Raw genomic sequence first — 12,434 nt, forward strand, 5'->3', positions numbered from 1 at the left:
TGGTGGCTCACACCTCCCAATACGTTGAGAGACCAAAGTAGGAGGACGGCTTGAACCCAGGAATTCGAGGCTGAAATGAGCTATGATCCTGCTGTTGCACTCCAGCCTGGGCAGTTGTGCTAGACTCTGTCTCAGAATCAAATAAACAAAAAAAGCTAAGCCCCAACCCCAACTGACTAAACAGACCCTTCCTGGACAGAGACCCTAGGAAAATCTCAAAAACTGAGTTCCTGCCCTGGACCAGATGGCAAGTCAGTCATGGCTGGTTATACCTCCTCCCTTATGTGCTTTAGAAACAACAAATGACCAACATTAATGTTAAAACAGAGATCATAAGACTAACAGAACAGACTCTTTGTGAGAGCAAATAAGATAGCAAAGTATAAACAGGACCTTGTCATGCCAGACAAGGGCTAAATAACTGCAAGGTTTTCCTTTCTCTGTCAGCTAAACCAGCACAGGCCTGGAGATAAACACAATTAAAACAATTATAACTCTGCCGGATGCAGGCTAGCTGACCTCTTATTCCAGAAGCCTAACTATAGTTTTAATTAGACAAGAGACTAATTTCTGTAACTTTCACCTGTTAAGAGACAACTAACCATGTGTTGGTTCTGGCTGGTTTTACAGAGGCCAAGAACTTGAATATCTTTCTCATCCCTGCTTCACCTTTTGATGTGGAGGGCCTAATTATAATACTTTTATTTTATTTTATTTTATTTATTTATTTTTGAGACAGGGTCTCACTCTATCACCCAGGTTGGAGTGCAGTGGTGCCATCTTGGCTCACGGCAACCTTGCCTCCTGGGTTCATATGATTCTTCTACCTCAGCTTCCCTAGTAGCTGGGATACAGGTGCGTGCCACCATGTTCTAATTTTGTATTTTTAGTAGAGATAGGGCTTCACCATGTTGGCCAGGCTGGTCTTGAACTCCTGACCTCAGGTGTTCCGCCTGCCTCGGCCTGCCAAAGTGCTGGAATTACAGGCACTTTGGGAGGCTGAGGCAGGTGGATCACCTGAGGTCAGGAGTTGCACCCTGCCTGATTATAATACATTTAAATGTTAAGTCACCACCCCTAAATCAACACAGGTCATGTGTAACATACAGATTTGTTCACTATGTGTGTGTTACAACCATCTTCATACATATTTATAGCTCCATCCATAAGTTAAATATGTTTACTTGGCCAACCTTTCAACATAAATTCTTGTTGCACCCTTCCCTCAAAGTGCTTACTTTTCTTTTTTTTTTTTTTGCCTGAAGCTGCGCTTCCCGCCTGAAGGTTGTTATATTCCCCTTCTTAAGAATAAAGCTCTCCTTTCTAAATGTATAAATTGTATGATTTTTAAGTTAACACCATCTTTTGATATTACCAAAAATGTAGGACAGGAATTTTTATTTCACGCTGACTCTTCCAGAGTCTTGAAGTATTCCTACAGAGTAGATTGTTAATAAACTATTATAGAAAAAAATGAGTGAACGAATGAATAAGTGGATGAATGACGAATGAACCAGCAGTGAATGAACGGAGAGAAAGCTGCAAGGCAGCTCGCGGATACGCTGTGCTGCGGGGCGTGACCACCAGGTGGCGCCGCCAGCGGCGGGCGGGGCTGGACAGACAGGTCGCGCCGCTCTTTCCGTGGGCGCTGACGGCAGCGTCGGGACGGGCGTGGGGGGTAGGGCGAGTCATATGACCCGCTCGGCTTCCTGGCTCTGGCAGCTGCCGCCCGCCGGTGTCCGCCCGTGTCGTGCCGGGGCCCCGAGGAGCCGTTGGGGGGGGGTCCGGGCGGAGGCCCGCTCGTGTGGAAGTCGTCGACGCCGCCGCTCGTCCGTCCTCCCGTCCATCCTCACTCCCGGCCGCCATCATGCTGGCGCTCATCTCCCGCCTGCTGGACTGGTTCCGTTCGCTCTTCTGGAAGGAGGAGATGGAGCTGACGCTCGTGGGTCTGCAGTACTCCGGCAAGACCACCTTCGTCAATGTCATCGCGGTGAGCGCCTGCCCACTCACTCACCCCGGGCTCCGCAGCCGGGAGTCCGGCCCGGCGCCTCCCGGAGGCCTGAGTTGGGGCTCCCTCCGGCGCGATGGGACTGATGGCGGGGGGCGTGCGAAGCTGGGCCTGTCACCTCCCGAGAGCCAGGATTTGGAATTTCCCGCGTGTTGGCTGCGCGGGGTGTAGCACTGAGATCGGCACCAGAAGGGTTAAGTCTGTGCAGACATTTTCCAGGGGCTGTGTCCTCAACGCCGCGGGGACTCGGAAAGGGTTAAATTGGGCTCCTCACTTTTTAAAAGCTGTTGGGGTTTCCCTCGGGTTTGCCCAGTAGGGGCAGTCAAAGAGTTAAGTCCAGTCTGTCACTTTCCCAAAGGGTGGGATTTGGCAAGTCCGTCAGCCCTATGAGAAAGCCTAAGAATTAAGAGTCTCTTTTAAGTTGCCACTTGGGACCAATAGCCCCATTGTGAAAGCGGGAGACCAGTGTGGGCGCCTTCCTGAATTCTGTGGGCAGCTCGCCCCATCTAATTATTTGTTTTCACCCGTCTCCCAGGCACGGAGACTGAGCTGATTGCTGAGCTCCAGCTAGCCCACAATACATAGTATTTATTAAGCTAAGAGTTAATTGTTTTAAGCAAGTAGTTAAAATGGATCTTGCTATCCAAATGTCACATATTGTGCTATGCGGGGGAAAAAAAAGATGGATCTGCAGTGAGCATAAAGTTAACTAACCTGCAAAGCGGGGGTTGGTCTTTCGATGGTGGTGTTCTCTTGAAGAGAAAGGAGGGTACTGGGCAGGAACATAGCTTAGCAGGCGCAGGGAATGGGTGTCTGGAAGGAAAATTGCACTGAGGACCTACATAGAATGTGGTGTTTATTCAGCAGTGATTGAGTAGAAAGATAATTATTCCTGTTTGAGAAAGATATAGAAGTGAAAGATTTCTCCTCGATCTTTAGAGCCCGGAGTTGCTGTGACTCAGTTTTAGCTGATACGGGCTCATACGCGCCAGGGGAGTTTTATAACTTTTGTGAAGAGAGGTGGCAGCAGTTCATACACCTTTTTGATGACTGTTGAAACCGTAACAGACTAGCTGTCCGACTGGTTAGGTTACACAAGAATGATTCAAGCACAGCTTTCATGTTTAAGAAGATAGATAACTTGTGATTCTTAGTCCTTGCAATAATAAAGCAACAGGAGTGAGTAAGTCTTGGAGAAAAAGAGATTAGCAGAAACCCCCAGCGTCCTTTGAAGAGTGATGTGTATAAGGAAAATTTACCTGCTTGTTTGGCTCCTTTTGTATTATTATTTCTAATTTTTTTTTTCTCAAAATGGAGTCTCACTTTGTCGCCCAGGCTGGAGTGCAGTGGCAAGATCTCAGCTCACTGCAACCTCCACCTCCCAGGTTCAAGCTGTTTTTCTGCCTCAGCCTCCTGAATAGCTGGGATTACAGAGATTACAGACACCTTCCACCACACCCGGCTAATTTCTGTACTTTTAGTAGAGATGGGTTTTTGCTGTGTTCCTCAGACTGATCTCAAACTCCTGATGTTATGTGATCAGCATGCCTCCGCCTCCCAAAGTGCTGAGATTACAGGCGTGAGCCACCTATTGTAATACGATTTTTTGTGCTTGGAATGATTATCTTTCCACAGGAATAGGAGAGTGGAAACTGTATCTAATACCACTAAATCTTTTATTTTTTATTTTTTAATTTTTTCCCCTGGTAGAGATGAGATCTTCCTATGTTGCCCAGGCCAGCCTTGAACTTCTGGGCTCAAGCAGTCCTCCTGCCTCCACCTCCCAAAGTGCTGGGATTACAGGCGTGAGCCACCATGCCTGGCGTAATACCACTAAAATTAATGAGGAAAAATGAACTTTGAGTTACATATTTATATTAGAATTTTTTTTTCTTTTTTTTGAAGACAGGGTCTTGTGCTTTCGCTCAGATGGGAGTGCAGTGGTGTAGTCATAGTTCACTGCAGCCTCCAACTCCTGCGTTCATGTGGTCCTCCCTGCCTCAGCCTCCCAAGTAGCTGGAACTACAGGCACGTGCCACCACCATGGCTGGCAATTTATATATTTATTTATTTTTTAAATAGAGTTGACGTGTTACCATGTTGGCCAGGCTGGTCTCGAACTCCTGACCTCAGGTGATCCACCCATCTCGGCCTCCCAAAGTGCTGGGATTACAGGCATGAGCCACCGCACCTGGCCTATTTATTTATTTATTTTTATTTTTATTTTTTATAGAGATGGGCCCTTGCTTTGTTGCCACGGCTGGTTTTGAGCTACTGTCCTCAAGCAGTCTTCCTGCCTTGACCTCCCAGCGTTCTGGGATTATAAGCTTGAGCCATCACAACTGTCTAGAACTTTTATATAATATGGAAAAGATGAGGCATAAGCTTGAGTGAAGGTGTGCTCAGTTAACTATAAATTTTCTCATCCCCTTGAGATGAGAATTGGAGTCATCTTGTAAATCCTGTTACTTTGACAACATTGTTATTAAGGTTTAGTTATGTATGGGAAATCTAAAAAGCTGAGCAAATCTTTGAGAAACTTCTTGCTGATTTTCTTGCTACTGTTTTCAGTAGACAGTGTAGCTTAATGAGCATGACCTTTGAAGTCAGACAACCCTGGATTTGGAATCTGGCTCTGCTACTTAGCAGCCTTATTATAACCTCTGTGAGTCCTTACTTTCCCATCTATTAAATGGAGGTAATGATATGTTTCTTGCAGAGTTGCTCTAGGGATTAAATGACATGAAAGATGTTAAGTGACCAGCACTCATACCTGCCCACGGAAGGGGACAGGTAAATGGTAACTGTTGTTATTATTTGTAATTGAGTGTACCCATTTAATGCAGGAACAATGGCTTGAAAAATATTGAGAAGGGACTTAGCTGGAATCATTTTTCACTTTGAATCACTGTATCTATCCAAATGTGGGCTGCAGTAGTGGATTTATGGATTGTGGAAAGTAATCACATCAGGTGTTTCCCCCTGCCCCCCCATTGGATCATTATACTTAACAACAACAAAACTTCTGCAAAGCTGTTGAACTCAAAGTGAACCAGTGGCTCCACTATTATCTTTTTTTTTCTTTTTTGAGACAGAGTCCCAATTTGTTGCCGAGGCTGGAGTGCGGTGGTGTGATCTTGACTCTCTGCGACCTCTGCCTCACGGGTTCAAGCTATTCTGGTGCCTCAGCCTCCCAAGTATTTGGGACTACAGGTGCTTGCCACCATGTCCAGTTAATTTTTGTATTTTTAGTAGAGACGGGGTTTCACTGTGTTGTCCAGGCTGGTCTCTAACTCCTGGTCTCAAGTGGTCCGCCCATCTTGGTCTCCCAAAGTGTTGGGATTACTGGTGTGAGCTATGCTCCAGGCCCCCTATTATCTTATCATTAGACTATTCTTTTTAAAATTGTAGTGGTGTGAGTAGCTTCTGTTAAGAAAAATAAGTCACCAAAAAATGATGTAATGGATGTGTTAATTAGCTTGATTTAGTCATTCCACACTGTAAACATATATCAGAACATCTCATTGTACTCCATAAATATATACAATTATGACGCCGGCCATGGTGGCTCGTGCCTGTAATCTCAGCACTTTGGGAGACCGAGGCAGGTGGATCACCTGAGGTCAGGAGCTTTATATCAGCCTGGCCAAAATGGAGAAATCCCATATCTATAAAAATGCAAAATTAGCTGGGTGTGGTGGCATATGCCTTTAATCGCAGCTACTTGGGAGGCTGAGGCAGGAGAATCACTTGAACTCGGGTGGTGGAGGTTACTGTGAGCTGAGATTGTGCCATTGCACTCCAGCATGGGCAACAAGAGCAAAACTCTGTCTCAAAAAAATACATATATATACACACACACATACAGACACACAGTTATGATTTGTCAATTAAAAGTAATACTAATTAAAAAAAAAAATCTAGGCATAACTGGCTGTGGCTTTTAAGATGCTGAAAAGAGGACCTCAGTAAATTTCATACCTTTTTTTTTTTTTTTTTGAGATGGAGTACTGCCCTGTTGCCCAGGCTGTATTGCAGTGGCACGATCTCAGCTAACTGCAACCTCTGCCTCCTGGGTTCAAGCAACTCGCTTACCTCAGCTTCCTGAGTAAGTGGGACTGCAGGCGCCCCCACCATGCCCGGCTAATTTTTGCATATATTTAGTAGAGGTGGGGTTTCACCATGTTGGCCAGGCTGGTCCCTAACTCTTGACCTCATGATCCACCTGCCTCGGCCTCCCAAAGTACTGGGATTACAGGCATGAGCCACTGCGCCTGGCCATACTTTTTTTTTTAAACCTCAAGGCTAACCTAACCCCTGATTGTTGTAGAATATATTGAGGGTGTAGTATTTAAAATGAAAGTTGGTGTTTAAAGATGATTTTACAGATTTTTAGGTAGAAGCAATGTGTCCAAAATAGTAAGTTTAGCCTTTTAAAACATCAGCTGTACTTTTTTGTATTGTATGTGAAATGTTTGCTTTAAAGAATCAGAAATAAAGATGTATTGAGTACTATGTGTCACTCTAGGAAGTTGACCTTTATTCACATTTAAGAAGCAGCTTATCAGGTATGAAAAGCTTCAGGTGAAGCCATTTTTCTTTTTGTAAAAATCAACTTTTTATAAACATTGAAATGTCATTATATGTGCCTTAAGCATTAAGGAAGATTTAATAGATGTCATTTAACTTACTCAAAATGTTTGTGAAGTTGAATTACCATTATATATGTGGTTTGGTGCAATTTTAAAAGATAATGCAGCTTAGTTACAGAATGCTCAGACTTAAATGCTTTTCCTTAGGATTTTAAAACTGAAATGATACTTCATTTTATCTAATTTTATGTAGAGACACTTGATATACAATTTTCTCTTTTGTTTTATACATTATAAAAAGGAAACTCCCCTAGCCTTTAATTTTCTGGTTGGTGTCAGGGAATGAAGTGTTTTCCATTGCTAACTGCCTGGCAGTTATTGCACAACAAGTCATGTGCCTATAAGTGTAATATATGTTGAGTAATCTTTATTTTTAACTGGGGCTCTTAGATATGTTACAGTATAGTTATTTAAAAAATCTAATAGGATTTATGAAAATAACATAGAATAAATCTTATGGACATTATGTATTTTTTAAATGGAAGTATAAAAATTTGTCCACACTTGCACACATTGTTGATACCTGAAAGGTTAATTCAGGGAAAGATTTATTACTGCTGAGAATTAGGAAATGAAGGTATTTGGGAAGACTGTGGAATTATGAACCTAGAATCATTTTTTAAAGAGTTTGTAGAAACTTAATTAAGTAGTCTAATTTTACCTCCATTTTTTAGATGTGGCTAGCAGATCCAGCAAGGTTAAATCGAATTCCTAAGGCAACAAAGCTAATGAGTAGCAGAGAGAGAATTAGAATCCAGGGCCAGTGTACTTTCTACTTTTCCCACCTCTTTAGATCCAGCTGAGGCTAAATCATAGAACTGTGAATTGGGAGATCTTAATCCATTAAACATCTTTTTTATATTTAATATTCTCCTGGAGAGCATTTTAAATCCAGGCATCTTAAGCATATTGACTAACATTTGGGGACTGCCTTATATGAACATGAACTAGGAGAAGGAATGATAATCTATGGAAGGTAAGAGTGGAATATTATGTTTGGATATTTAAATAACTGGCTAACAGGCCTTATTGAGTTGTTGAACTACCTTTAATATTTTTAAAAAGCAGAGGGCCAGGTGCGATGGCTCATTCCTGTAATCTCAGCATTTTGGGAGGCCGAAGTGGGTGGATCATGAGGTCAGGAGTTCGAGACCAGCCTAACCAACATGGTGAAACCCCACCTCTGCTAAAAGTACAAAAATTAGCCTGGTGTTACTCGGGAGGCTGAGGCAGGAGAATTGCTGGAACCTGGGAGGCGGAGGTTGTGGTGAGCTGAAATCACACCACTGCGTTCCATCCTGGGTGACAGAGTAAAAATCCGTCTTAAAAAAAAAAAAGGCAGAACTAATATAATTTTGTGTTTGATTGTATTGCTTATTATCTAATTACTTTGGAGTAAGAATGGCAAAAACCATTTTTAAAGAAAATGGGCTATGGTTCAAGTCTAGATGTTTTACATATATGAAACTTTACTGGAGAAGCTAGTCTTCCAATGAAGTGGTCTTCAAGTATCGATTCCAAGTTGTAGAAAATGAGGCATCTTACAAAGGAACATCTCTACATTCCATAAAGTTCTCTACCCTTCATCCTCTCTCCAGTTACTATTTTTTCCTTGCAGACCAAGAATCTTGAGAGCCAAATGTTCTCATTAAGAAGCTGTTAGAGAGCAATAATGCATTCTAAATGACTGTCTTAGAAGAGATTTCACAACTTAATGGATTTTTAAAGTTTTTCAAAGATATAGTAAGTGGGTGGTTACTGAACATGGATACAAAATACATTGAACCTATAAAAAAGTTACTTAATATTTATTAAAAGAGGTTTTGCTGAAATTTTTTTTTGTTATTAAAACAATACAGGCTCATTATCAGAGATGTGAAAATAATAGTGTAAAGTAGAATAAGCCACTTATTCCTACTATCCAAGATTAACTACTGTCATTAAAAGCATTTTCTTTTTATCTTTTTAAAATGTGTATATCCCGATGTCTTTTAAAAAGTTCTGAGCTCACGCCTGTAATCTCAGCACTTTGGGAGGCCTAGGCGGGCGGAACACCTGAGGTCAGGAGTCCAAGACCAGCCTGGCCAACATGGTGAAACCCCATCTTATTTAAAAAAAAAAAAAAAAAAGAAAGAAAAGAAAAAGTTCTGAGATAATATTACTTATAATGCTTTATTTTCTGGTTTGTTTCCTTTTAATTGTTACAGTGTATGCATTTTTCTATCTAAAACCTTTTTTCATGTCTTCATAGTTTATTCCATTGTGGCATATCTTGTGGCTATACCATAACATATTTGGTAATTCCCTCAATGGACATTGGAGTGATTTCCTGTGTTTTCCTCTTGTATTCAATTTGATCTGCATTTCCTAGGGATGCGTTCCAGAGTTGGTATTTCTAGGTCAAAAATGCGTTTTATGTCATATGGCCAAATTGCTTTCCAGAAAGTGTACACTCCCGCTGTGAAGGTCTGAACAGATTTTTTTTTTTTTTTTTTTTTTTAAGACGGAGCCTCACTTTTGTTGTCCAAGCTGGAGTGCAGTGGTGTGATCTTGGTGCACTGCAACCTCCACCTCCCAAGTTCAAGCAGTTCTCCTGCCTCAGCTTCCTGAGTAGCTGGGATTGCAGGCATTTGCCACCACACCCAGCTAATTCTGAAGAGGTTTCATATATAAAGTTGGACTTCAGTTAAACACTCTGTCCTCTAGTATTTTTAGGACAAACATAGTTTTGTTGATGAAGTAAAGCAGTATTTTTAAATTATCCTTTAGATATTGCTCTGTTTATGTTTAATATATTTTAAGAAGTTCCTTTTTATATTTTAGCAACTGCCAAGACTGATGCTATAGAGAACATAATTCTTCCTGAGACAAGTTCCTGCTCTTTTGCCCATGCTGGAGTGTAGTGGCATGATCATGGCTTATTGCAGCCTCCACCTCCTAGACTCTAGCTCAAGAGAGCCTCCTATCTTAGCCTCCCAAGTAGCAGGGACCACCGGTGTGTGTCACTATGCCTGGCTAATTTTTTTTAAAAAAGACTGCCCCCAGGTGATAAAAAAAATTAAAAAAATAAAAATAATAAAAAGATTGTTGTGGCTGGGTGTGGTGGCTCACGCCTGTAATCTCAGCATTTAGGGAGGCAGAGGGAGGAGGCTTGCCTGAGGCCAGGAGTTGAAGATAAGCCTGGGCAACATAGTGAGGCCACATTCTTTCTCTCTCTCTGTCTCTCTCTCTCTCTCTTTTTAAGATAGAGTCTTGATCTGTCGCCCAGGCTGGAGTACAGTGGCACAATCTTGGCTCACTGCAACTTCTGCCTCCTGGGTTCAAGTGTTTCTCCTGCCTCAGCCTCCCATGTAGCTGGGACTATAGACACATCCCACCATGCCCGGCTAATTTTTGTATTTTTAGTAGAGGCAGGGTTTTGCCTTGTTGGCAAGGCTGGTCTCGAACTCCTGACCTCAGGTGATCCACCTGCCTCGGCTTCCCAAAGTACTGGGATTGTAGGTGTGAACCACTGCACCTGGCCAAGGCCACATTCAATTAAAAAAAAAAAATATATATATATATATGTATATATATATGTATATATTTATATATATGTATTTTAGAGACTGGGTCTCACTCTGTTGCCCAGGCCGGTCCTGGAACTCCTGGGCTCAAGAGATCCTCCTGCCTCTGCCTCCCAAAGTGCTGAGATGACAGGTGTGAGCCACCATGCCTGTCCTTTAGAACATAGTTCTTTTTTGTTGAGCTTCCTAGGCAAGCCATGTAAATATAAATACAGCTTATCACCTACTAATTTGTTTTAAAATATTGGTAGATTACATATTCCATAACTCTGTTATGTTTCGGTATAATCCTTACCTAATCTTGGACTTATTATAGTAGGATGCTGCTTGGTTATGGTTTTTTTTTTTTTGAGATGGAGTCTTGCTCTGTTGCCTAGGCTGAAGGGCAGTGGTGTGACCTTGGCTCACTGTAACCTCTGTCTCCTGGGTTCAAGTGATTCTCCTGTCTCACTTTCTCCCCAATAGCTGGGATTATAGGCGTGAGCCACTGCACCTGGCTATTTTTTTGTATTTTTAGTGGAGACGGGATTTCTCTTTGTTGGCCAGGCAGGTCTTGAACTCCCGATCTCAAGGGGTCTGCCTGCCTCGGCCCAGGCATTAGCCACCATACCCAGCCTATGAACCTATATCCTTATTTCAGTATGCAAAATGTAGCATAATGTTAAGAATGAGGTTGCTTAAGAGCTAGGTTAGACACATTGTTAGGCCTGCTTTTTCTTCATTATTTTCTTGAAAGCTTATTTTGTCCGGAGAATGTATTAATGCCGATACATGGACTTCATCATTTGTAAGTAGTTTTTATTAGAGGAAAATCTAGGACAATAAAGGAAACCTACCTTTCTCTCCTTCATAATTTAGCTATTTCGTTCCTAGCTTTTGGCTTTCTTATTTTGATCTTATTTTAAAAAATAAAAAAATAATTTATTTTAAAAAGAATGATATATGTTTGTTGTCTAAAAAATAGAAAGTACAGATATATGTCAGAAAAAAACCTCCATTTTTATAACATTAAAATGTAATCATTATTATTTTTGTTTTTGAGATGGTGTCTCACTCTGTCGCCCAGGCTGGAATGCAGTGGTATGATCTTGGCTCACTGCAACCTGTGCCTCCCGGGTTCAAGCGATTCTCCTGCCTCAGCCTCCCAAGTAGCTGGGACTACAGGCACTCCCTACCATGCCCTGCTAATTTTTTTGTGTTTTTAGTAGACATTGGGTTTCACCACATTGTCCAGGCTAGTCTCAAACTGCTGACCTTAGGTGATCCACCCGCCTCAGCCCCGCAAAGTGCTGGGATTGCAGGCTTGAGCCACCATGCTCGGCCCCTCTCATTATTTTTAACCATCAGAAATTATCTTGTTCCTTTGTCTCTAATAGTCTTTGTCCCTTTTCACAGAGGCAAGGCTTCATTTTTTACAGTGCTGTACCCCACTGGTAAGAACAGTCTTTGCCACATGACAGGCTCTTTAAATACTGAGTAAGTGAATGAATGAATAACAGTAGCAAAGTATATCTATGTATGCTTAGGCTGTGTGCAGGTCATTGTGATAGATAACTTACAAATGTACCACACAGGGTCATTTATGGTAGGTGCTGTGTATAGGATAGGAATTTCCTTTTTTTGTTTGTTTTTTTTTGTTTTTTTTGAGACGAAGTCTTGCTCTGTCGCCCAGGCTGGAGTGCAATGGCGCAGTCTTGGCTCACTGCAGCCTCCGCCTCCTGGGTTCAAGGGATTCTCCTGCCTCAGCCTCCCGAGTAGCTGGGATCACAGGCACTCACCACCACGCCCAGCTAATTTGTATTTTTAGTAGAGATGGAGTTTGCGGCATGTTGGCCAGGATGGTCTTGATCTCCTGACCTCGTGATCCGCCCACCTCAGCCTCCCAAAGTGCTGGGATTACAGGCGTGAGCCATCGCGCCTGGCCTGCATGGGAATATTAATAAGTGCCTTAAGATTGGTACAAAATGCTATTGGATTCTCCCCCCACCCCTACCCCATTAAGGCATTGGGGAAGTTTTATTTAGTAAGACTGCTGATTTTTGGTTGGATAGTGGCAGGAATGGCTTTTGAGCTGGGTTGTAAGAGTAGAGGAATTTCATTTATTCAACAAATATGTCAAACAGTGTTTTGGGCAGCATGAATGAATATAATGGGGAGCAAAGCAGATGATGTTCTTGCCTTTGTGAAACTTCCGGTATTATGTGGGGA

The 12,434-nt window shown here is 42.3% G+C and overlaps 1 protein-coding gene across 1 annotated transcript in view; it reads left to right on the plus strand.

Moving 5' to 3' along the window:
* The first annotated feature begins 1,671 nt into the window (after positions 1–1,671).
* Positions 1,672–12,434, plus strand: part of ARL8B (ADP ribosylation factor like GTPase 8B) — a 52,187-nt gene continuing 41,424 nt past the window's right edge. Inside the window, 2 exon segments of the mRNA XM_032290538.1 lie at positions 1,672–1,812; positions 1,814–1,990. Of these exon segments, the coding sequence (XP_032146429.1) occupies positions 1,693–1,812; positions 1,814–1,990 (297 nt within the window). The 5' untranslated portion in view covers positions 1,672–1,692.

The sequence above is a fragment of the Sapajus apella genome, unplaced genomic scaffold (assembly GCF_009761245.1).
Source record: "Sapajus apella isolate SASKATOON/1434 unplaced genomic scaffold, GSC_monkey_1.0 scaffold23, whole genome shotgun sequence".
NCBI lineage: Eukaryota > Metazoa > Chordata > Mammalia > Primates > Cebidae > Sapajus > Sapajus apella.